The sequence below is a fragment of the Oncorhynchus keta genome, chromosome 26 (genome assembly GCF_023373465.1).
Source record: "Oncorhynchus keta strain PuntledgeMale-10-30-2019 chromosome 26, Oket_V2, whole genome shotgun sequence".
NCBI lineage: Eukaryota > Metazoa > Chordata > Actinopteri > Salmoniformes > Salmonidae > Oncorhynchus > Oncorhynchus keta.
The window spans coordinates 17,751,610-17,777,239 of record NC_068446.1 but is presented as its reverse complement, the minus strand read 5'-3'; the positions used below and the strand labels follow the sequence as shown (position 1 = coordinate 17,777,239).

Sequence of the window (25,630 nt, the reverse complement as noted above, 5' to 3'; positions counted from 1 at the left end):
CCAAAAAAGCAAGTTCTGCCACCTAGTTTTGCCTAATCTTGATTAGTGTCCAGTCGTATGGTCCAGTGCTGCAAGGAATCTAGCCCAGAACAGAGCGGCATGTTTTGCTCTTAATAGTAATCAGAGGGCTGATATAAATACTATGCATGCCAGTCTCTCTTGGCTCAGAGTTGAGGAGAGACTGACTGCATCACTTGTGATCAAATTGTTTGCATAGTCAACTTACACACAGCTCTGACACACACACTTATCACACCAGACATGCCACCATGGGTCTTTTCACAGTCCCCCAATCCAGAACATATTCAAGAAAGCGTACAGTATTATATATAGCCCTAATTGCATGGAACTTCCTTCCATCTCATAATGCTGAAATAAACAGCAAATATGGTTTCAAAAAACAGATAAAGCAACAACTCTCGGCACAACGCCTCTCCCCTATTTGACCAAGATAGTTTGTGTTTATGCATTGTTTATGCATGTAGGCTACGTGTGCCTTTTATTTTTTCTATGTAGTTCTGTCTTTGTGCAGTTCTTGTCTATTGATGTTCTGTATTATGTAATTCATTCTGTATTGTTTCATGTTTTCTGTGGACCCCAGGAAGAGTAGCTGCTGCTTTTGCAACAGCTAATGGGGATCCTAATAAAATACCAATACGGGGTTTTCCCCCGTGGTTTATTTTCATGCCAGTCAGGTAGGCTATACTCCTGTTGTAAAGTGGAGCAATGTGCTTAATATTAGGAAAGTTGAGAAATAAATATAGTAGGCCTAGCCTTTGGCAAGCTGATGGGATCCTCCTCTTTTTATTAGTGGCCTTAACTCTGTTTTCTCCCGCAATTGCACAGCCTGTAGAAATGTTGCTCAACATGAGCTCATGGGCTCTCATGAAGTGTTTGATTCAATTTTCAAAAATATTTGTGTTGATGTCAGAGTGATTAGAGGGACAATAGAGTGCTGAGTACCAGGCAGTTAGCAAGTTTGTTAGCATGCCAATGACCAGCAGCAGCATCAGAGCTTGGAGAAGCACAATTTCCGTGACTAAAGGTCATGTATAATTTGACTGCATTCATGACTCGTGACCGCCGGTGTGGTGGTAATACGGTCACCGCAACAGCCCTAGTTACGACACTAGCTGTCACCATAGCAATCACCTCGGCCCCGCCTTGACCTGACATGGCCTCTGTTGGGACAAACTTACTGCTGTAAGATGGTGTTGAAGAGTGAAGTCTTACCTGTAAATGGGATCCTGCATTACCATCATCTTACTCTCATCCCATGTCCATTCCTTCTTCTGTGGAAAGACAGAACAACACTGGTTTAGTGAGGAGTGTGTGGAAGAGAGTCAGCCAGGGGTTTGTGTCTGTTAGGGAAGTGTGTGAGAGAGGCTAAGGCGGAGTGAGAGGAGGTCAGGTCCTCTGTGAGGTACCTTTAAACCTACATCAGACACTTTAAAATTAGGCTGTCGCCACTAACTACCGCTACTGTAATTTAACACGGTGTCTCAGATTGCCATGGTAATTAACTTTGACCTTACTTGGCTGGATGTTGGGCTCAAGGACTGGAAATATTGATTATACTGAGCCAATCGATCCACAATCCACAAGGAGAATACAGCCGTTATCTAGCTGTGATGTTCCATTTAGATATTCTGCTCTCTCTGTCTCTTTCGGTCTCTCTCATCTTCTTCGCTCCCTCTCTCCTATCTTTCTTACTCACCAGTCGTTCTCTTTGGCCGCTTTTTTTTCTCTCCATTTTCTCTCTAGCTCTTTCTCTCATTCTTTCAGTCTATCTCGTTCTCTCACTTGCACTCTTTCTCTCACTTTCCCTAGCTTTCTCTCGCTCTCGGTCTCTTTCATTATCTCTCTCTGTCTTCCTGTCATTCTCGCTCTCTCTTTCTCATTCTCTCTATTTCTCTCTATACTGGGCTTCATCCCAGTTTACTGAGATAATATATATGTCAAAAGGAGAGCGATTGGCATTCTTTCTCCATTTGATTTTCATTTCCCCACCAACACACTATTTCCACTCAAACATTTCTATTTTCATTCCTCCATTCTGTGAGATGTAAATGAGGCAGTATCTGGACGAGTTGAAATTTCATCCCTGGCCAGAGAGCAGGCTGAGAGACAAAGCAGACACAAGCCATTAGAGCCCCATTCAACCCACAATACCTTTCATTCACTGTACAGCTCATAATAACAATAAAAACACCAGTTCACTCCAGCTGTTTAGAATAATACAACCAGAGCTTCTGGGTCTGGCAGAGGCACTTACTGTCTGCTTAGAGGGCCTCACCAGAGTCTGAGGCGCTTCTCTCTTTTTTTCCACAGGGGTTATCGAGGGCAATTTATCCTTCACGGTCTAGTGGTCACTTCCTCTATTCCGCCCTTCCTCCTCTCTCTATTCCCTTTCTCTTCCTTCTATATTCTTTCCTCCTTTTTTCATTCCCTCCTTCCTCCTCTCTCTGTTCTCATTTCCCTCCATAAGTTATATGGTTCCCATATAAAGGTAAGGGCCTTGGTCTGTGTGGACTCTAAAGGGTAATCCATTCTGCACTGGAATGACTTTGATATAGAAGACTTGCTGGCAGTTTGTGTTCAAGTATTGGGTCTCATTCTCCCCCTCCACTGACTGCATAATTAATGCCACATCCACAGAGTTTTTTTGGCTGGGATGTGTAGGGAGGTGAGATATAGGCGATTGGACCCCCGAGGAGCAGATAGGCCGGCGCACCCTCGAGGACATGGAAGCATCCATTGGCATTTAGAGTGGGATAGAGTGGAGAAATGCACAGCACACACACACGCATGACTTGTCCTTTGTGTGGTTTAACTTAGAGGTGTGCCCTGGAGGACCACTAAGAACAATGAAGGCCTGCCTGTAATCAGTGTGAGGGAGGGAGGGGGAAGCTAATGCAGCTAGGGGATATTTATACCCAGGCCACATACGTCCTCTTTGTAGCCATCCTCCACCTTCCACCCACCCTCTACTCCTCACCATTGTTAAAGGTTGTTAAGGCTTGTTAAAATGTTCTACAGAGGCAAAATGCATTACAGGTTTCTATAGAGGTAAGTGGGCTTGGCAACTAAAACCCTCACAAACCTTTACAGATGCACAATTGAGAGCATCCTGTCGAGCTGTATCACCGTTTGGTACGGCAACTGCACCTCCCGCAACCGCAAGGCTCTCCAGAGGGTGGGGTGGTCTGCCTAACGCATTACCGGGGGCAAACTACCCTCCCTCCAGAACACTTACAGCACCCGATGTCACAGGAAGGCCAAAAAGATCATCAAGGACATCAACCACCCAGCCACTGTCTGTTCACCCCGCTATCATCCAGAAGGTGAGGTCAGTACAGGTGCATCAAAGCTGGGACCGAGAGACTAAAAAAGAGCTTCTATCTCAAGGCCATCAGAGGCTGCTGTCTATAGACATAGACTAGAAATCACTGGCCACTTTAAGAAAAGGAACACTAGTCACTTTGATAATGTTTACATATCTTGCATTACTCATCTCAAATGTATATACTGTATTCTATACTATTTTACTGTATCTTAGTCACTTTAATAATGTTTACACATCTTGCATTACCCATCGCATATGTATATACTGCATTCTATACTATTCTACGGTATCTTAGTCCATGCCGCTCTGACATCGCTCGTCTATATATGTATTCTTAATTCATTCCTACTTAGATTTGTGTGTATTGGGTATATGTTGTGAAATTGTTAGATATTACTTGTTAGATATTACTGCACTGTCGGAGCTAGAAGCACAAGCATTTCGCTACACCCACAATAACATCTTCTAAACATGTGTATGTGACCAATACAATTGGATTTAATTCATAGCCCTCAGTCGCTGCCTTGAGCCGTATCTAACTGATTTGTACAGTCCTCTCTTTAGAAAACACTGGCTGGAGAGAGAAAAGAAAGGAGAGAGAGAGAGGAGAGAGAGAAAAAGGAGGGAGAGGAAAGAACGGAACATCTCCATAAAGGACTCTAAACAATCGAAGGTCGAGGACGTTAGGAGAGTAGGAGACATCTGCTGAATACCAGTGGCTTCTTTATGCTTGTTTGCATACCAGGGATTATGACTGTACTTCTAGCTTGGCTTTAATAGTGAACTGTAGTAAAACTGAGAGACAGGAGAGAGGTCACCCAAGGTAATCCCAGTCTAACTACTGGGAAGAATTATAGTAAACCTAGCTCAGTGTAGAACTGCTAAAAGGAAAGCTTTATAGAGAGAAAGACGGGGTGAGTGGAATAGGGGACGCATTTTTAGCAAAGGACGGATTTGCTCCTGTCCTGCACTCTACCTTGTCTCATGCATTGTTTATCAGGGCACAGATTCATCCTCTCTTCCATTCTACCATATCTGGAGCGTTATTTAGCAGGGCACAGATTTGCTACTCTGCCACTCTACCCTGTCGGAAACATTAGTTTAGCCAGGCACATATTCACTCCTTTCCTTCACTCTACCATATCTGGAGCTTTATTTAGCAGGGCACAGATTCGCTAATCATTCCCTCTCACTGCTGGTGACAGGATTTGAATTCCACTCACTCCTTAACAGAATCCCAGGATATGACACACCTCAGTAATGGCTGAGTGGGCAGTTTGACAGCGGAGGTTAGAAACAACACAACACCCATCCACTCCCTGCCCCTAAGCTCCAGACAGTCACAAATGTAAAGATATTAACAGGTTGCAGAAAAATAAATAAAGGACTCACTATAAACAGACTCACTTTTTTATTTTTTCTTAGTGCCACCTTCACTCCATCCACTGAGACTATGATGTTGACCTTCTTCTTCTTTATGTTTTTCACTTTGAATTCATACTGTGGAAAGAAAGATTGATTAACATTAGTAACGATATAAAAATGAGAGATAAATGGATTCACTTTTAATTAGAGAAGAATGGATTCACTTTTCAATGGTAGTTAGGGATACTATAGCTATCACATTTCACATTGGATTTCTTAACTATGAAAAGGTAAGAAGTGTTTTTAATTCTGGTGCCGCTCTACACACACAAGCTTGTTAGCTAGCTAGCTCTGGTACAATGTTAAGCCAACTCTGAAGTTCAGAGACAGTTCAAAATAAATGGCAATAGAAACAAAAGTAAAACAAATGACAGTGCACATAGTTTGCTGTCATTTCAGCTGCTTGATGTGATTGTGTGTTAGCTTTCGTTGGCTAGTTAGGAGCGGGAAAGAAGTAGTTAGCCTCTATGGCAATGTTTTTTGCTTAAAACAGTAGTCACCAACCTTACTTGAGTCGAGTTCACTTTCCAAAATGCAAGCCGAGATCTACTGTTCAGATGTTTTTTTAACATGACTTAAAAAGCGTAAGCCTATGCAACATAAAATAATTAAAAACAGTACTGTAGTACTGAGGTTTGTGCAGTAGGCTATAGGCCCAAAACAATATCACAACATATTGGCCTTGCTTGAATTGCCCTGCTAATGCACTGATGTTCTTCTCACATCAAATCGAATCAAATTGTATTGGTCACATACACACGGTTAGCAGATGTTATTGTGAGTGTAGCAAAATTGTGCTTCTAGTTCCGACAGTGCAGCAATATCTAACAAGTAATATCTAACAATTCCTTCCCCAACAAATACCTAATACACAAAAATCTAAGTAAAGGAATGTAATAAGAATATATACATATAATATATGGATGAGCAATGACAGAGCAGCACAGTGAAGATGCAATAGATAGTATATAATACAGTATATACTGTACATATGAGATGAGTAATGCAAGATTAAAGTGGTATTATTAAAGTGACAAGAGTTCCATTTATTAAAGTGGCCAATCATTTCAAGTCTGTATGTAGGCAGCCGCCTCACTGTGCTAGTGATGGCTATTTAACAGTGTAATTGCCTTGAGATAGAAGCTGTTTTTCAGTCTCTTGGTCCCAGCTTTGATGCACCTGTATGGACCTTGCCTTCCGGAAGGTAGCGGGGTGAACAGGCAGTGGCTCGGGTGGTTGTTGTCCTTGCTAATCTTTTTGGCCTTCCTGTGACATTGGGTGCTGTAAGTGTCCTGGAGGGTAGGTGGTCTGCCCCCGGTGATGCATTGTGCACACGATCCTCTGGAGAGCCCTGTGGTTGCAGGCGGTGCAGTTGCCTTACCAGGCGGTGATACAGCCCGACAGGGTGCTCTCAATTGAGCATCTGTAAATGTTTGTGAGTGTTTTAGGTGACAAGCCACATTTCTAAAGCCTTTTTCCTCAGTGCCGTTGAGCCTACTTCACCAGACTGTGTGTGTGGGTGGACCATTTGAGTTAGTCAGTGATGTGTACGCAGAGGAACTTAAAACTTTCCACCTTCTCCACGGCTGTCCTGTCGATGTGGATAGGGGAGTGCTCCTTCTGCTGTGTCCTTAAGTCCACGAACATCTCCTTTGTTTTGTTGACGTTGTTTTTCTGACACCACCCTCCCAGAGCCCTCACCTCCTCTCTTTAGGCTGTCTCGTCGTTATTGGTAATCAAGCATACTACTGTTGTGTCGTCTGCAAACTTGATGATTGAGTTGGAGGTGTACATGGCCACGCAGTTATGGGTGAACAGGGAATACAGGAGGGGGCTGAGTACGCACCCTTGTGGGGCCCAGGTGTTGAGGATCAGCGAAGTGGAGATGTTGTTTCTTACTTTCACCACCCGGAGGTGGCCCGTCAGGAAGTCCAGGTCCCAATTGCACAGGGTGAGGTTGAGACCCAGGGACTGAAACTTAATGATGAGTTTGAAGGGTACTATGGTGTTGAATGCTGAGCTATAGTCAATGAACAGCATTCTTACATAGGTATTCCTCTTGTCCCGATGAGATAGGGCAGTGTACTGTGTGATGGCGATTGCATTGTCTATGGACCTATTCGGGCGGTAAGCAAATTGAAGTCGTTCTAGGGTGACAGGTAAGGTAGAGGTGATCTGAACATGGACTAGTCTCTCAAAGCAATTCTCAGATAATTAAAAAAAGTATATTTCAACATTTGAGGTAGGCTACATGATCACACCGGTAATCAGTGTTCCCTCTAAGCTGTGCACGCACATGCGCCCCAGAACTACCTTCTTCTGCACAGAGAAGCACTCGATTGAACTTCACTCAACTTTCTAGAGTGTTCCCCGTAAGTTAGCAATACCAATGTTTCCCTTTACTGTGGGAATTGTGATCAAATCAATGCGATATTAGCCACTTTCAATGCAACATACCGAAACAAAGTGAACTATGCAAGACTTAGTATGCAAAACTATTTATGCAAGAAATGTCGTTGTAGGCAGAACGCATTGGAGTAGGATTCTATTAAATTGACAGGCATGACTAAACAGTCTACAGTTGAAGTCGGAAGTTTACATACACCTAAGCCAAATACATTTAAACTCAGTTTTTCACAATTCCTGACATTTAATCCTGGTGAAAATTCCCTGTATTAGGTCAGTTAGGATCACCACTTTATTTTAAGAATGTGAAATGTCAGAATAATAGTAGAAGGAAAGATTTATTTTAGCTTGTAGTTTCATCACATTCCAAGCGGGTCAGAAGTTTACCTACACTCAATTAGTATTTGGTAGCATTGCCTTTAAATTGTTTAACTTGGCTCAAATGTTTTGTCTAGCCTTCCACAAGCTTCCCACAAAAAGCTGGGTGAATTTTGTCCCATTACACCCGACAGAGCTGGTGTAACTGAGTCAGATTTGTAGGCTTCCTTGCTTGCACATACTTTTTCAGTTCTGCTCAAAAATGTTCTATGGGATTGAAGTCAGGGCTTTGTGATGGCCACTCCAATACCTTGACTTTGTTGTCCTTAAGCCATTTTGCCACAACTTTGGAAGTATGCTTGGGGTCATTGTCCATTTGGAAGACCCATTTGCGACCAAGCTGTAACTTTCTGACTGATGTCTTGAGACGTTGCTTCAATATATCCACATAATTTTCCATCCTCATTATGCAATCTAGTTTGTGAAGTGCACTAGTCCCTCCTGCAGTAAAGCACCCCCACAATATAATGCTGCCACCCCCGTGCTTCAGAGTTGGGATGGTGTTCTTCGGCTTTCAAGCCTCCCCCTTTTTCCTCCAAACATAATGATGGTCATTATGACCAAACAGTCCTATTTCTGTTTCATCAGACCAGAGGATATTTCTCCAAAAAGTACGATCTTTGTCCCCATGTGCAGTTGCAAACTGTAGTCTGGCTTTTTTATGGCGGTTTTGGAGCAGTGGCTTCTTTCTTGCTGAGCGGCCTTTCAGGTAATGTCGATATAGGACTGAATTTACTGTGGATATAGATACTTTTGTACCTGTTTCCTCCAGCATCTTCACAAGGTCCTTTGCTGTTGTTCTGGGATTGATTTGCACTTTTCCCACCAAAGTACGTTCAAATCTAGGAGACAGAACGCGTCTCCTTCCTGAGCGGTATGATGGCTGTGTGGTCCAATGATGTTTATACTTGCGTACTATTGTTTGAACAGATGAACGTAGTACCTTCAGGCGTTTGGAAATTGCTCCCAAGGATGAACCAGAATTATGGAGGTCTAAAATTCTTTGCCTGAGGTCTTGGCTGATTTCTTTTGATTTTCTCATGATATCAAGCAGAAGTACTGAGTTTGAAGGTAGGCCTTGAAATACATCCACAGGTACACCTCCAATTGACTCAAATTATGTCAATTAGCCTATCAGAAGCTTCTAAAGCCATGATATCTTTTTTTCTGGAATTTTTCAAGCTGTTTAAAGTCACAGTCAACTTAGTGTATGTACATTTCTGACCCACTGGAATTGTAATACAGTGAATTATAAGTGAAATAATCGGTCTGTAAACAATTGTTGGAAAAATTACTTGTGTCATGCACAAAGTAGATTGCCACCGACTTGACAAAACTATAGTTTGTTAACAAGACATTTGTGGAGTGGTTGAAAACAAGTTTTAATGACTCCAACCTAAGTGTATGTAAACTTCTGACTTCAACTGGATCTGTGCCATTCACTTTGAACTAGACTGTTTTTATAGCATGAGCAGTTGTGAGTAGATGTGCTTGTTTTGAGATCAAAGCAAGAGTTACATATAGCGAAGTGCACATTTGTACATTTGCTCATATCCTTTACTAGATAGTGAGTTATTAGCCCAGTCATAGATCATTTGTAGTCAGCAATGGGGGATTGATTGCTTCCTACAAGACATCAAAATGGTGTGCATTTCTAGAAATCTTATTTTTTTGTCTTAAATGAGAAATGTTGTATTTTGAGACAGGCTTGAATAAATTGACCAAATTACCACAAATTACCAAAAGTATGTGGACGCGTGCTTGTCAAACATCTCATTCCAAAATCATGGGCATTAATGGGGATTTGGTCCCCCCCTTTGCTGCTATAACAGCCTCCACTCTTCTGGGAAGGATTTCTACTAGATGTTGGAACATTGCTGTGGGGACTTGTTTCCATTCAGCCACAAGAGCATTAGTGAGGTTGGGCACTGATTTTGGCCGATTAGGCCTGGCTAGCAGTTGGCGTTCCAATTCATCCCAAAGGTGTTCAATGGGGTTGAGGTCAGAGCTCTATGCAGGCCATCAAGTTGTTCCACACCAATCTCGACAAACCATTTCTGTATGGACCCCAATTTGTGCACAGGGGCATTGTCATGCTGTAACAGGAAAGGGCCTTCCCCAAACTGCTGCCACAATGTTAGCAGCACTGGAACTAAGGGGCCTAGCCTGAACCATGAAAAATAGCCCCAGACCATTATTCCTCCTCCATCAAACTTTACTCTATTGACACTATTCATTGAGGCCAGTAGCATTCTCCTGGCATCCGCCAAACCCAGATTTGTCTGTCGGATTGCCAGATGGTGAAGCGTGATTCATCACTCCAGAGAACGCGTTTCCACAGCTCCAGACTCCAATATCGGCAAACTTTACACCACTCCAGCCGTCGCTTGGCATTACGCATTGGTGATCTTGGGCTTGTCTGCGGCTGCTTGGCCATGGAAATTTCATGAAGCTCCAGACAAACAATTATTGTGCTGACATTGCTTCCAGGGGCAGTTTGGAACTCGGTAGTGAGTGTTGCAACCGAAGACAGATGATTTTTACACGTTAGGCGCTTCAGCAATCAGCGGTCCCGTTCTGTGATCTTGTGTGGCCTAACACTTTGCGGCTGAGCCGTTGTTGCTCCTAGATGTTTCCACTTCACAACAACAGCACTTACAGTTGACTGGGGCATCTCTAGCAGGGCAGCAACTTGACTAACTAACTTGTTGGAAAGGTGGCATCCCATGACAGTGCAACATTGAAAGTCACTTAGCTCTTCAGTAAGGCCACTCTACTGCCAATGTTTGTCTATGGAGATTGCATGACTGTGTGCTCAATCAACACTCGCTGCCTGCTCTGAGTCTGGGGCCTGCCAGGAAACTCATCCTCTGCTTAACCCTCAGGAAGAGGAATAATCTGCTGACCACTACCTTTTACCAGGTCAGCGGCTAACAGACAGCTGGGATTGATTGACAGGCAGAGACAGGAAGGCAGACAGACAGACATACAGACAGCACATGTGTTTCAGCATGTGCTGAGAGAGGCATCTGAATGGCCTCTTTTTTTAATGGTATTTTTTAAGGAGCAAGGCTGTCCCACTTCTTTTGTAATTTTATAGGTTTATTGAAGAGATAGTAAAGTGTTGGAATGACAGGATTAGGATGAGCCAAAGGGCAGTGGGCCGGATTTGAACCCATGCCGACTCCGCCATACATGTGTGTTGTGGTCAGCGTCTTTAACTGCTGGATCACACAGGCCATACGGAAATATCTATCTAATGGCTGTCACTGGGCAGCTGGCACATACAGTATATGCATCTATGCAGCGTAATCAGTCAATCATCAGTCAATCACATCAATTAGTCTGGTCAGGCAGGCTAATAAAGAGGCGCCACAGCACATTCACTTTCAATTTCCAATCTATATTGACTACTGATGATGGGATGTTCAACAACACATGAAATGACCAAATAAACTGACCTAATTACGACAGTTAACGCTGCAATGGCTCCCTGCAACAACAAAAAAGCCAGAGACCATAAATGTTTGTGCTGCCATTTTGAAAATGAGATCTTGTGGAAAAAACAGGGCTTAGAAGATGAATCCTTCCCTTAGAAATACTTTTCATGTAAATACTATACGGTGTGTGTCTCAGAATTGGATTCATTTAACATTTAGCCTTCATATTGCCAGAAAAGCAGGTCATTATTTCCTAAAGGTCGGCTCCAGCCGTTTGCTCTGTAATCCATTTAAGCAATAACAACACGATCAGACAAACGTAATGCCATCTTCAAGATCAAATGCTATTTTCAGACACATACAAATACCATTCATATCATCCAACAATGATAGAGCCATTCATCAACGACTGCCAAAATAATAAACATTTTCACAGAGGTTGGATGCGGTATTTTACCTGCATTTTGTCTTTCACACACATGTATGAAAGTACACGCGCACACACACACACACACACACACACACACACACACACACACACACACACACACACACACACACACACACACACACACACACACACACACACACACACACACACACACACACACACACACACACACACACACACACACACACCCTCAGACAGTAAAACTCTGCAAAAGGTGTCTTTCAGAAGTCTGCCAGCTAGTGCACGAGTTCAGTATGCCAGCATATGCATGGAAGGGTCCGGTCTTAAAGAAATAGTTGCCTTATGAAAGAGCATACGCTTTTCATCTTTAAAGGGGAAATCTGCACTTGAATTAATGACAAAGTGGTATCCCTGCCGCTGTTTTAGTAAAACGCTGAGGGTTCGGGCTGGAGAAATGTAACTACTCACAAATAGTTCATAGACAGAAATATGGTTCAACGGAATGAGTATAGTTTTGACCATGTTTTGAAGCAATACAGTGTTTGTTTACATTTACATGACAAACATTGGATTAAAACAAGTGTATATCTTGGGTTCTGATGGGATACAACAGTTGAACTAAGCTCATGAGGCATTTATAAGTTACAGTATATTAATGGGTATACTGTATATCAGTCATTTATAAGTACAAAAAAAATGCATGTACAGTAGTAACTGCGGATTGCCCATTTAAAGACTTTATGATGTAGTCCTTGAGAGAAATGGTGGTGTGTGTGTGTGTGCGTGCTGTCCAACTTTCCTTCAATCTGTTAGGGGGGAGAGCTAGAGCATACAAAGCCAGGCCAATACTGTTACCCACCTGCCTACACACACACACACGCAAACGCACACGCACGGACACACACACGCAGTCCCTGAGCAGCAGTGCGTGTTACTACCCAGGGGCCAAAGTGATCCATGAGGGCTCTAATTCAATCCTAACAAGTAGAATTCGTTTGGATTATCGAGCAGGAACCATCAGGTAGATCAATCAATCTCCCTGACACCTCTCCTGAGAGAGAGTGGGAATACGGGAGAGAGGAAGAGGGGGGAATAAGGGAGAGGGAGAGAGTTTGAGTGTGGGTCTGTGTGAAAGAATGAGGTCAAGAAAGAAAGAGAAACTGGTAATGGTTTGAGGAATGTAATATTTTGACTGAGTTGACTGTCTGGGAGAAAAGGTAAGAGTGAAATCTCCAATTTCCAATATCTAAAACCCTGATAATTTTACTGAGACACAGAGAGGGGCCAGACACCTGCCTTCTGCCATCTGCCCTTTTAAATAACAGATTGGCTGTTAAACACAACCTAGTGCCCAAACTACACCAGGACGTTCTAGACCCTACGCACTAGGGGACATCTAATAAGATTAGATAAGTTAAAAGTTACCCACTGGGCATGCACTGGTGGAATCAACGTTGTTTGCACGTAATTTCAATGAAATGACGTTGAACCAACATGCAAATAGACGCTTAATTGATGTCGGTGCACAGTGGGTAATGGCTCCACCTGGCCCTCTAGTCAAGATGGAATTTGTGCCATTTTCCTAGAACTATCCAATAATTTCAGATCTCCACAAGTGGCTAGGAATCGATTTGCGATTGGGCGACTGTGTTTTAAAACAAGTCATTAAAACCCAAACCACTTAAACTCATATTACGATGATCAAGTTTGGGGCATTTCCATGTAAAAGGCCCCATGAGCACCAACATGTAAAGTTCATAGGAGGATGTCAAATTGGATTTCAAATGATAGCTAAGTGTCTATATATATGAGAAATCAACACATACACATTATTCAACCATTTTCCATCCAAACAATTTGGAAGAAGCAAAAGATTTGATTTTGGGCCAAACAGATGGAAAGGGGGTCTTAGGCAAGATCTTCCAGAAGAAGTCTTAAAAGGTATTAGACATACATTTTAAAAAACAATAATGTTGATGTAAAGACCACTGCCTACTAATATCAACACTTATATACAACACTGTATATTTAGTTTTGGACAAATTACTTGCCTTCTGTAAGTTTAAGAAACATTGTCTTGTGCCTTGTAATTCCGTTACCAAAAACTCACATATCTTTAAGATATTTTCCAATTTGTCTAATTTGCATTAGAAGTAACACGTAAAGGTAGACCTACCAATTAGTTATCGTGTTTTACTGATATGAAGTTTGTTTATGAAATCACCCAAAAAATCTGTTATGAAATTACTGCAATTGAATAGGCTACAATGGGAAATCATAGTAGTCACCTGCTACTGTCTTCCCTTCCACTGGCATACTGTTATGTTAAAATCAAATCTAATTTTATTTGTCACATGCACCGAATACAACAGGTATCCTTACTGTGAAATGCTTACTTAACCAACAATGCAGTTCACGAAATATAGTTAATAATGATCAAATAAACAAAAGTAAATAATAAAATGAAAAGTAACACAATAAATAACAATAACGAGGCTATATACAGGGGGTACCAGTACTGAGCCAATGTGTGGAGGTACAGGTTAGTCAAGGTATGTTCAGCTCATAACTCTTTTTTTCTCTCTTTCTGTCGTCTGGTGTTCAAAGCAAGACTGAAAACAGTCTGGACTACACTTCCCTCTCATTCTCCATTTCTCTCTCTCTCTCTCTGTCGCTCTCACTCTCTCTTCTCTCTCTCTCTCTCTCTCCAGTTAATGCCACTTACCATGAGAACTACCACCTACCCTCTTTCCATTTAGTGTGACGAGCATCTTCAGCCAACCGACCCTGGACATTTGGTCAGTCCGTCCTGGCCTGACCAAATCTGAAGCAATCCTAGACATCTATATTTCACAAGTTTAGACAGCATAGTACAGTACAGCAGAGCACAGTAGAGAACGGTACAGTACAATAAAGTAAAGAAAAGTATAGTATGGTACAGTACTATACAGTAGAGTTCAGTACAGCAGAGCACACTAGAGTAGAGTACAGTATAATGTACTATACTGTACTCTACTCTACTGTGGTTATAATGTGATGCCCAAACTTGTGAAATATAGACATCTATGATTGTTTCAGATTTTCTCTAGTCTGGACCAACCAAATGTGGTCTTGTTTGGGGGTAGAACTCATTACAATATAGCCAGTGTGTATAATAACACCCAAATATGCAAAATAATGATATTTGTGTACCTATCCAGGATTCTTCACCATGACGATAATGATATTCATATCCATAATTATGCATTTCTGTATAGTACAGATCAGGGATCCATAATATAATTCCAATACCGTTATTCTGTTGTAAATCCACTTCACCTACTGTAGTTCAATAATCAACGTTTTTTTTTTTTTTTTTTAACTCAATGCGCCATGTCATAGCTGACACCCCATTCTTTCTGCAGATATCTTTAAATCTGAATTCGAGTTTTGGGAAAATGTGATCTGAGGGAGCTTTTACTGTAATCCTGTTACCAAACTTTACATCTGCACAATTCTTCCAGTAAAAGTGTTTTAGTAAAAATGTGTGTAAATTGTTCAAAGTAGTCCTTGTGCATCGAGTTGTACAGTTTGTTAAACTTTGAAATCAATGATTTTTATTTCACATACATTTAAAACGGAAAAATCTGAGTCAAAGCGTAATTCCGTTATCGTACAATTGCCCTTTGTGTTATGTTGTTTGAAGAGAGAGGCCTTTGGCCTTCAATTCCCACACAGAGATGCTATGTGTCCATGGCTACCGGAGTTACAAGAGCGAGAGTGGTTTCCATAGCGAGTCATTAGAATATCACAATGTCCTCCAGAAGTATTAATCTAGAAAAAGTAATTACCATGTCATCATTATATTCTCTCTTTCTGTTTTTCTCTAATTTTCTTAATCTCTTCCCTTTTGTCTCGCTCTCTCAATTTGTCTCTCTCTTCGTCTCTCATATCTCACTAAGGACGTATGACTTGGAGAAATAGAGGGAGAAAGAGAGCGATAGAGTCGTCCCATGTCATTTCAGTAAGTCATGACACCCACCATCTCAGATCATTCAGAAATTGTTCCTGTAGTTAGAAACAGAGAGCATCCCTACACCATTATTTTGTTGAATTTATATTTTATCTCTGTGAAATTAAGGTAATTTATTGACCCCAAATTGGCCCTTTTAATTTATAGGATACACATAATATTCAATAAATATAGTACCCAACATCCAATTTGGACCATAATTCTTCCTACCATTGAGTAAAACATGAGAAATAAAATGGTAAAAAGCCACCCACGGATTTCCCACACCTCACACCAATCCCACCTCAACAACCAGTATACTGTATCAGTTCTCTATGTCTGACAAGTAGTATGGAGCTGTGGCTTGGGATATTGCTTCTTCATTCTATGTAATGTATTCCTTGTGAATCTTGTGATCCATTTTGTTGGTCTCGTGTTTATTAAATGTATTACAACATTTTCTTTGCAACTTGGGTAGAACACCAATAGCTTTTGATGAAAGTAAATTGTCCAGCCAGTCCATGAAAGCAATTCAATGTGTCCTTCTACTGGCAACGTAATGCCTCAACCAAACACTCTTTGAATTGTCCAACAAATGGCAGCTCTCTGAGGGGATATCCCTATAGTGCAATTCTAATACGAAGACTTTTCTTACAAAAATGTTCTAGTGACTAAAATGTTGTGACAACTGTTAACAAAATAATACAATTATAAAACATTGCATTTCTTTAAATACAAATATTATAAAACACCTCTATATGTAGTGTGATTCGTGACATTTACCAATAAATCCAGCCAAACCTAATATCATTACTATTGCAAAACACTTTGTATATATTAGGGATCCCCTTTATATATTAGGGATCCCCTGCCCTGGCAGCAGCTACTCTTCCTGGAGTCCAAACACATTAAGGCTCTTACATTACACATAAAACAAAAGATAAAACAGTACATCATATAACATTATTACACCACTACATATCTACAATACAGAATGAATAATACCACCATACAATATTATTTCAATGTGCTTGTGTGTAGAGTGCTAGTGTTGTGTGTGTATGTGTGTGTCTGTACCTGTGTGTGTGTCTCTTCACAGTCCCCGCTGTTCCATGAGGTGTATTTTTATCTGTTTTTAAAATCTGATTCTACTGCTTGTATCAGTTACCTGATGTGGAATAGAGTTCCATGTAGTCATGGCTCTTTTCAGTACGGTACGCCTCCCATAGTCTATTCTGGACTTGTGAAGAGACCTCTGGTGGCATGTCTTGTGGGGTATGCATGGGTGTCCATGCTGTGTGCTAGTGGTTTAAACAGACAGCTCGGTGCATTCAGCTTGTCAACACATTTTTAAAAAGTAGTCAATCTCTCCTCCACTGAGCCATGCGACATGTATATCATAAATGTTAGATCCCTGTGTACATTTAAGGCCCAACCGGGCTGCCCTATTCTGAGCCAATTGTAATTGTCCTAAGTCCCTCTTTGTGGCACCTGACCACATGACAGATCAGTAGTCAAGGTGTGACAAAAATAGGGCCTGTAGGATCTGCCTTGATATAGTGTTGTTAAGAAGGCAGAGCAGTGCTTTATTATGGACAGACTTCTCCCCAACTTAGCTACTGTTGTATCAACATGTTTTGACCATAACAGTGTACAATCCAGGATTACTTCAAGTAGTTTAGTCACCTCAACTTGCTCAATTTCCACATTATTCATTACAATATATAGTTGAGGTTTAGGGTTTAGTGAATCATTTGTCCCAAATACAGTGCTTTAAGGACTAGCTTATTCCTTGCCACCCTTTCTGAAACTAACTGCAGCTCCTTGTTAAGTGTTGAAGTAATTTCAGTCGCTGTAGTAGCTGACATGTATAGTGTTGAGTCATCTGCATATATAGACACTAAAAGCCAGTGGCATGTCGTTAGTAAAGAATGAAAAAAGTAAGGGGCCTAGACACCTGCCCTGGGGAATTCCTGATTCTACCGGGATTATGTTGGAGAGCCTTCCATTAAAGAATACCCTCTGTGTTCTGTTATACAGGTCACTTTTTATCCACAATATAGCAGGGGGTGTAAAGTCATAACACACGTTTTTCTATCAGCAGACTATGGTCGATAATGTCTAACAAAACAGCCCCCACAATCTATTCGCCATCAAGGGTTTGAAACAGGCTGATTGGTTGGCTATTTGAGTCACTAATGGGGGCTTTACTATTCTTAGGTAGCGGGATGACTTTTGCTTCACTTCTGAGGGCGCACACTTTCTAGTAGGCTTAAATTGAAGATATGGCAAATATACAGTGTGTGTTTGGGATTTTGAAGACCATTAGCGACCATAACATATTAAACCATCAGAACTGCTGTAGACAAATGGTTTGCTCATTCACCAAGAATGGTCTAACTAATCCAGACCTATTTGGAAGGGAATAAATCCCCACACACAGGGGCCGTTTACTGGACACAGATTAAGCCAGATTAAGAGAAGGACAAACTGAATTTCTTTCATGGAGGACCGGCTTAAATTATAAGGATGACCGCACAATTTATTTTCATCATGAGCAAAGGCTATTGGGTTTCTACCCAAAGTTGCAATGAACATGTTGTGATCCCGTGTGGCTCAGTGGGTAGAGCATGGCACTAACAACGCCAAGGTTAATGGGTCTGATTCCCATGGGAGACCAGTTGGAAAAAGTATGAAAATGCTAAATCTCTTTGGAAAAGAGTGTTTGCTAAATGACTAAAATGTTCACATGTAATCCATTTAATAAACACAAGAGATCAGCTAAAAGGGTGTAGCAGTAGCAGGAAAAGCGTCACCAGATTCACAGGGAATACATTACGTAGGATGAAGAAGCAATACGCCAAGCCCCAGCTCTATACTACTTGTCAGACACAGAGAACTGATACTATATACTGGTTGTTGGGTGTGGGATTGAGAATGATCAGTGGGCAAGTGGCTCCTTATAAGGAAGCTGTGGGGCTCACTTCATTCAACACTTGACCTGTTTGTCTCCAACGTTTCATGTTTCATTCTGGGGAGTGGTTGCGATACTACAGCAGCAGCCAGTAGAAAGGAGATGTCTCATTCCCCTCAGCCTATTAGAAAGATTAGAGAGCTAGCCAATGGTATTAATCATACCAGAGATAGCTGTCGATATTTTCCAGCACTGAGAGTGAGAACACACTCCATCTCTACATTACAGTGACCAAAGGAACACACTGATCAGTAGAGCTGAATAAACGCACTACAGGGAATACAGTGTACAGCTTCTTATTTATCTCTCTCTTTCTCTTTCTTGAATTTGATATCTTTTATCAGACATTATGAATAGAGAGAGATAGAGAGAAAGTACAATGAAGAGAGAAAGGGAAAGAGAGAGGGGTGTGTGTGCCTCACTTTGTGGGCTATTCCATTACGGAGGTGGTGTGAGCCTCCCCCTCTCCCTCTTTCCTTTTTCTATTGACAGTGGAAAGAATGTGATTGAATACAGCTACTGTATCTAGTCTGGTTGGAACAGAATAGGGTTCTGTGCTAGAACACAGGCAAACTCAATTTTTGAAGACATTTTGCGATAGATTACTTCCAAGGCATTTTCATTTTCAAGGCCTATCTGTGAGGAATGCTGACATTGGTTTGACCTCAGCTGAATGATGGCATTCTGAGGTTTAGTTGAAAGACCCTCTTTCTCTCAATTCAATTCAAAGGGCTGTATTGGTATGGGAAACATGTTCACATCGCCAAAAGCAAGTGACATAGATAAGCAAACAGGAAATAAACTTTCTCTCCCATTAGGTAAAAAAAGTACAATGAAGAGAGAAAGGGAAAGAGAGAGGGGTGTGTGTGCCTCACTTTGTGGGCTATTCCATTACTGAGTGGAGTGAATCTATCACTGAGTGTATCTATCAATTCAATTCAATTTGCTTTATTGGCATGACGTAACAATGTACATATTGCCAAGGCTTACTTTGGAGATTTACAATATTAACATAGTTAATAATAATAATCAATATTCTATCTCTCTCTCGCTCTCTCTTACTCTCTCACTATGTCTCTCTCTCTCTCTCTGGCCCTGTCTCTCTCTTTCCCTGTCTCTCTCTCTCTTGCCCTGTCTCTGTAAAAAAAAGGCTGTCCTGCTCCCCCGCTTTGTTCTAACCTCCCCTCACAGTCCCCTTTCTACTGTACAGGTTTTGCTGTTCTGTAGCTAATGTTAGCGTGGCGATACTGCTTTGCAACTATTGCTTATTCGCCTAAGTGCCATTATTTCATTGGTTGCACAATTGCTTATGAAAATGTTATTTGGTAAACAGTTGGTTGTATGCACACTCTACCACAGCACTTTTCATAGTGGCCTTTGCTAGTGTAATGCACTGCCATGGGCAAGCTTCTAGAATATTTGGAGCTTGTACATGCGCAGAGTAATTTATGACCCTTTGGCGCAGGGCAGATCAGATAATCTCTTCAGCCTGCAGATTCAGATGACAGCTTCACAAGGCCAGAGAGAGAGGGTGCCATAAATCTTGTCCTCTTGTCAATCTCAGTAATTATTTTCTCTCTCTCCAGCAAGAGGCTAATGTTTAGGTTCATGTCATTGCTGCTGTGTTTACATCCCTTTATAGACTTGTTATAAGTGTAATGCCATATGCCATTTTATAATCTACATATGTACTGTATATTACATAGTTATAACCCTTGAACTAATACAGTTCACATGTGTGCATATTCTTGCCTTATAGAACCACAAGTCATTTGGATTAACACGACAAGTAAGATTCCAAGTCATTCCAATCAACATCCATTTTAAAGAACCGAAGTGTGTGTGTGCTTAATTGGTGGTGGTGACGAAGAAAAGGAATAAAAACCCTGAAAGGAGAAGCATCTGTTTCATTCTTACTGGACATCCTTTAGAGGGTCAGAACCCAAGTCATAATCAGCATTAAGTACAAAGCGGGCGAGGGCTTAGAAGCCAACCACTCAAAAGCTTCACCGCTTTTTCATGGTCCTTAATTTTGTCGGATTTCTGACCAGCTTCAGGTAGGATGGCTTCATTAGCTGAAGATGACCCGTTTCCGGACCCCAGGATGCAGACGATTTACCCTGCATCCCTAAGCCGTATGGGGCTGCTGTCACCACCCACACCACACACACAAAAAAGCAGTCGCTTCCCAAATGAAGATCAGTTGTGAGGCCCTACACACCTTTCTCATTGTACCGTCGACCAGCCCTGCTCCAGGTCTTGTCTGTGGTTAAGGCGTGACCACACCCACTCCAGTTGGGAGCTGCAGAGGGACTACGAGGAGCTGCTCTGTGAGAGGGAAGAGAGCAGGAGTGCGTACTCTAGGTCCACCCGGCCTGAGTCACCGCCCCGGGAGCACAGCTACCGCCACTGCTGTCCTGACCGCCACCGCTCTTGGCATCCCCGGCTAGAGCCATCATCTCCACCACGGTAGCACCACTGCTGGTACTCCCAGAGTCGGACCGGCTACTCCCCTGAGAGACACTACTCCAGGCCCTCTCGGTCTGAGTGTTCGCCATCTCCACGGGACCACTGGATCCCCCAATATGTTTCGAGGTGGCCCAGCTATTCACCAGATCAATGTCGCTCCAAGCCTCTCCGGCTGGAGCTTAATTTGTATCTACAAGAGTGTTGGGAGCACCACCTCCACCCGATGTGGTCCAGCTGCTCTGCCGACTGACGTGCCTCTAGGCCCTCCCGGCCCTCCCGGCCAGAGGCACGGGAGCGTTGAGTCCACCTCTGCTCCCAAGAGTTGTCTAGTGCCCCAGCAGATGATAACAACTCCAGAGGGAACAGTCCACTAAACCAAGATCTGTATCCCCCTCAGCCAGAGCCTCGACTAGCCATAGTTAAGGAGACTCCCCCTCCAATCGTAGAGCCACAGCCAGCTGTAGCCATGGGGCTCATTCTGGTTGCCTTTGCGGAGTAGTCCTCTCCTCCCAGTGGGGATCCCCTGCTAGTTGAAGCAGCCTCTTGGGTGACCGAGGTTCGACTGTCTGCTACCTTTAACCTTTAACCACGATGACGTATCTACCTGCCTCTCCCGAACTTCAGTCTTTGGCCCTAGTTGCAGGTTCAAACTGCTCTAAAACTTAGGTTCCCAGACTCCTCATGACAAGAGGATACAGTCATCTGTTGTTCTAAAGTCCACAGTTCCCTGACAGTAGCAACTATGTTTGTTGCTCTGCCAACTAACATGACAGCAACAAACATGGCAGTCTGCAGTAACATGGTAGCAGCACAAAACATGGTACTATCACTTTGTATAATGACGGGAACAGGTCCAGGAAAACAAAAAAATGTTGCCATGCTGTTCCCTAAGTTAGCTGGCATGTTTGCAGGTCTGCAGTCTCCTGAAAATAAAGGTGAGCCCCCTGAATCAGGGATGCAGTTGCCTAAAGGCTTAAATCCTGCCTTGGAGGTAAATTCACTGCACTAGGCTACGCTGGACAGACACAGTCAGCGCATAACAAGACTGCCACACTTAACACAGTATGTCCCCTCCCAGGCCTCAATGTTTGACCAACGTAGCACAAGGACTGATACCCGCAGAGCACAGGTCCCTTCACAAGACCAACTGCATGGAACAATAATCCTGACAATGGGGAAAAGAGGGCATGCTAGGATAACATACTTTCAGGGAGAATGGAACCAAATCAAATCAAATCATCAAATATTGTATTTGCCCCCATTAGAAACTGTGCCATTTAGGTTAGAGGCCATTTCGTGGATGTTAATATTTCCATAAGAAAGTGTGGCAGCTGAAAAAATAAATAATAATAAGTTATTGTGCTTTAGTTCCCAGTCAATGCAGTCTTCAACAAGTAATCTAACTAACAATTCCAAAACTACTGTCTTATACACATAAGGGGACAAAGAATATCCCATCAGGTCATATGAATGAGTGATGGTACAGAGCAGAATAAGATGGATTTTGAGGCAGTTTATTGTGGACATAAATGAGATGAATAATGCCATGGGTAAGTAACATTATATAAGGTAGCATTGACTTTTTAAAGTTTTGTTGATATAGCCTTTTCAAATCATTTCCCATCAATCCCAATTATTAAAGTGTTTTGGAGTTTAAAAGTTTATGAAAAATAAAAACAGAAATACCTTATTTACAAAGTATTCCAAATCTTTGCTATGAGACTCAAATGTGAGCTCAGGTGCATCACCTGTTTCCATTGATTGTCCTTCTGTTGATAAACTTGAACAGGCAGTGGTGGTAAATGTCAATTGATTGATCTTTACGGTGGCCTTCCATCATTCTTAAATGGTTGAGGTTTGGAACCACCAAGACTCTTCCTCTTCCCTTGAACCTGATCAGACATTTCTGGTGGGATCTGAGAGCCTCGGGACAAGTCTCTGAATGTCCTTGAGTGGCCCGGACTTGATACCATGCGGTGAACATTTCTGGCGGGTCATTGAATATCCCTTTGAGCATGCATCTGTTATTAATTAGGCTTTGGATGGTGCTTACACCCAGTCATTGACAAAGCCAAAGGTGTCCTTCAGCCTCAGTTGTTGGGAGGAAAGGCGCGCACTGGGGTTTCACCATGAGGCCAATGGTGACTTTAACAATTCAGTTTGTCTGTGATGTGATGCTGAGGAACTTAAAACATTGCTACCCTCTCCACTACTGTTCCATCGATGTGAAGGGGGTGTCCTCTGCTAAAACATGAAGTCCACAATCACCTCCTTAGTTTTGTTAACGTGAGTGTAATTAAAACTGACACCAAAATGTGGGCCCTGACCTCCTCCCTGAATGCCATAATGCTTTGTTTCGTTTTGGTAATCCAGCCTACCACTGTGTACCACTCTTAATATTTTCATGATGGTGTGTTTATGCGGGTACGCAGTCATGGGTGAACAGGGAGTTTTACAGGAGATGAAAATGTGGGGCCCCTAAGCTGAGGCAAAATCCTGGGAAAGATGGTTCAGTCTGCTTCCCAACACCTGGGGCGTTACCCGCAGGAAGTCCAAAACCCAGTCTGCACTGGGCGGGGTCGAAACCCAGGGTCTGTAACTGATGATGAGCTAGTGGAGGGTACTATGGTCTTGAAAATGCCGAGCAAGACTGATGAACAGCATGTCTAGCAAGGATCAGCATTCAACTTGTCCAGGCTGGAAAATGTATACAAATAATCATTTGCAAATATTGTACAATCAAGTGTGCAAAACTGGACCTCATTTAGCTGTAATCACTGGCAAAGTGGGTCTAGGGTGTATTGGTAGGGTGGAGGTGATATGGTAAATGACATATTTCTTAAAGCAATAAATGATGACGGAAGTGAGTGCTAAAAACATGTTTTCACTTTGTCAGTTACCTTAGTGTTGGGAACAGGAAAATATTTAATACATTTTGAAGCATGCTGGAACACAGACTGGTAATGGGAATTGATTGAATACTTCCTAAACACAGGCCAGCTGGTAACTCCCTCACACAGACACAGGGGCGGCTGGGACAGTCCTGCAGCCTTTTTGGATGACGTTTAAATGTCTTACTCACCTCGGCTGCAGTGAAGGAGAGACGTCATAATGTTTTCGTTGCAGGGTGTGGACTTCAGTGGCACTGACTTGTCCTCGAGTCAGACGGGCAAAACAGTTATTTAGTCTTGACTTGGGAGCAAGACATCCTGTCCTTGACTTGGGCTGGGTTGCCTTCTTGGAGTCCGGGATTGACTGTAAGACTTGCCACATGCCTCTTGTGTCTGTAAGCCATTGACTTGAGATTCCACTTGGTCTGTGCTGACCATAGAAATAGCTTGTTTAATAGCCTTGCGGAGGAATAGCTGCACTGTTTGTATTCTGTCATGTTGCCAGACACCTTGCCCTGATTAAATGAGCAGTGGTTCGAAGTTCCAGTTTCACGCGAATGCTGCCATCAATCACGGTTTTCTGGTTGTGAATTTTTTATCATTGCTATGGGAACGACATAATTGTTTGCTTGTTTCTAATGAACTCGCACACCGAATCAGCGTTTCATTACATTTTTATCTGACGTCCATGTTAAGGAAAATGTCCCAACCACGTGATGGAAGCAGTCTTGGACCATCCTGTCTTTTTGTTACTACGGTCATTTTTAAAATTGTAATGAACCTTTATTTCTAGGCCTGTCAGGCAGGGAACAAAGCAAAATGGAGTCGTGGTCAGCTTTTCCAAAAGGGGGCGGGGCAGGGCCTTATATGTTAAAAATGTAGGAACAATGATCATGACAAGGTTTTACAACACCCCTGGTTGCAGAATCGATATGACAACAAAATTTAGAGTCTTGACAACAAGATTAGCTTTGTTAAAATCCGCAGCTACAATGAATGCAGCCTCCGGATAAATGGTACTTTCAGTTTGCAAAGAGTTAAATAAAGTTCAGGCTCAAAGCTTTTTTTTCGATGTTCTGCTTGGGGGATATATACGGCTGTGATTATAATCAAAGAGAATTACATTACATTACATTACAAGTCATTTAGCAGACGTGTAAACCTTAATAAAGAGCAAGTGCACTTAACACAGTATGTATTCTCGTAATACAATGTACAGTAACGTAGAATGAATCAGGTGAACAGAAGCATTTGAGTTCCTGTATGTTTCTTTCATCACACCATGTCTCGTTAGTCATGAGGCACACGCCCCCGCCACTCTTCTTACCAGAAAGATGTTTGTTTCTGTCGGCGCGATGCGTGGAGCCAGGTGTGCGTAATGAGACAAGGCAGTCTGGGGTTGGTGGTGATGATCGAGTTCAGTGACGCCTAAAAGGCCGGTGACGTAGACCTCCGGAGCTGGTGAACAGAATGAGCAGCAGTACCGGGGGGGATCCGTGACAGGTACAAACATTATTGGGCAGAGACAATAGCACAAAGGGCAAGAAATGTAGAGACAACAATACATCATCTCTCTTTGAATGAAGAGAAGGCGTTAAAACTGTCCAGTTTGAGTGGTTTTTGCAGCTCATCCCAGTCGCTAGCTGCAGCGAACTGAAAAGAGGAGCAGCCCAGGGGCGTGTGTGCTTTGGGGACCATTAACAGAATGTGACTGGCAGAACGGGTGTTGTATGTGGAGGATGAGGGCTGCAGTTGGTATCTCAGATAGGGGGGAGTGAGGCCTAAGAGGGTTTTATAAATAAGCATCAACTAGTGGGTCTTGCGACGGGTATACAGACCAGTGACCAGTTTACAGAGGAGTATAGAGTGCAGTGATGTGTCCTTTAATAAGGATCCGC

General features: G+C 42.5%; 1 protein-coding gene across 2 annotated transcripts in view; it reads right to left on the bottom strand.

Moving 5' to 3' along the window:
- Window positions 1-25,630, bottom strand: part of LOC118359011 (carboxyl-terminal PDZ ligand of neuronal nitric oxide synthase protein-like) — a 233,019-nt gene that overhangs the window by 115,440 nt on the left and 91,949 nt on the right. For both annotated transcript variants that reach the window (XM_035737136.2, XM_035737137.2), the window contains exons 3-4: window positions 4,754-4,846; window positions 1,234-1,292 (exon numbers count right to left, since the gene is read on the bottom strand). In XM_035737136.2, coding sequence (XP_035593029.1) covers window positions 1,234-1,292; window positions 4,754-4,846 — 152 coding nt within the window. The remainder of the gene's footprint in view (window positions 1-1,233; window positions 1,293-4,753; window positions 4,847-25,630) is intronic.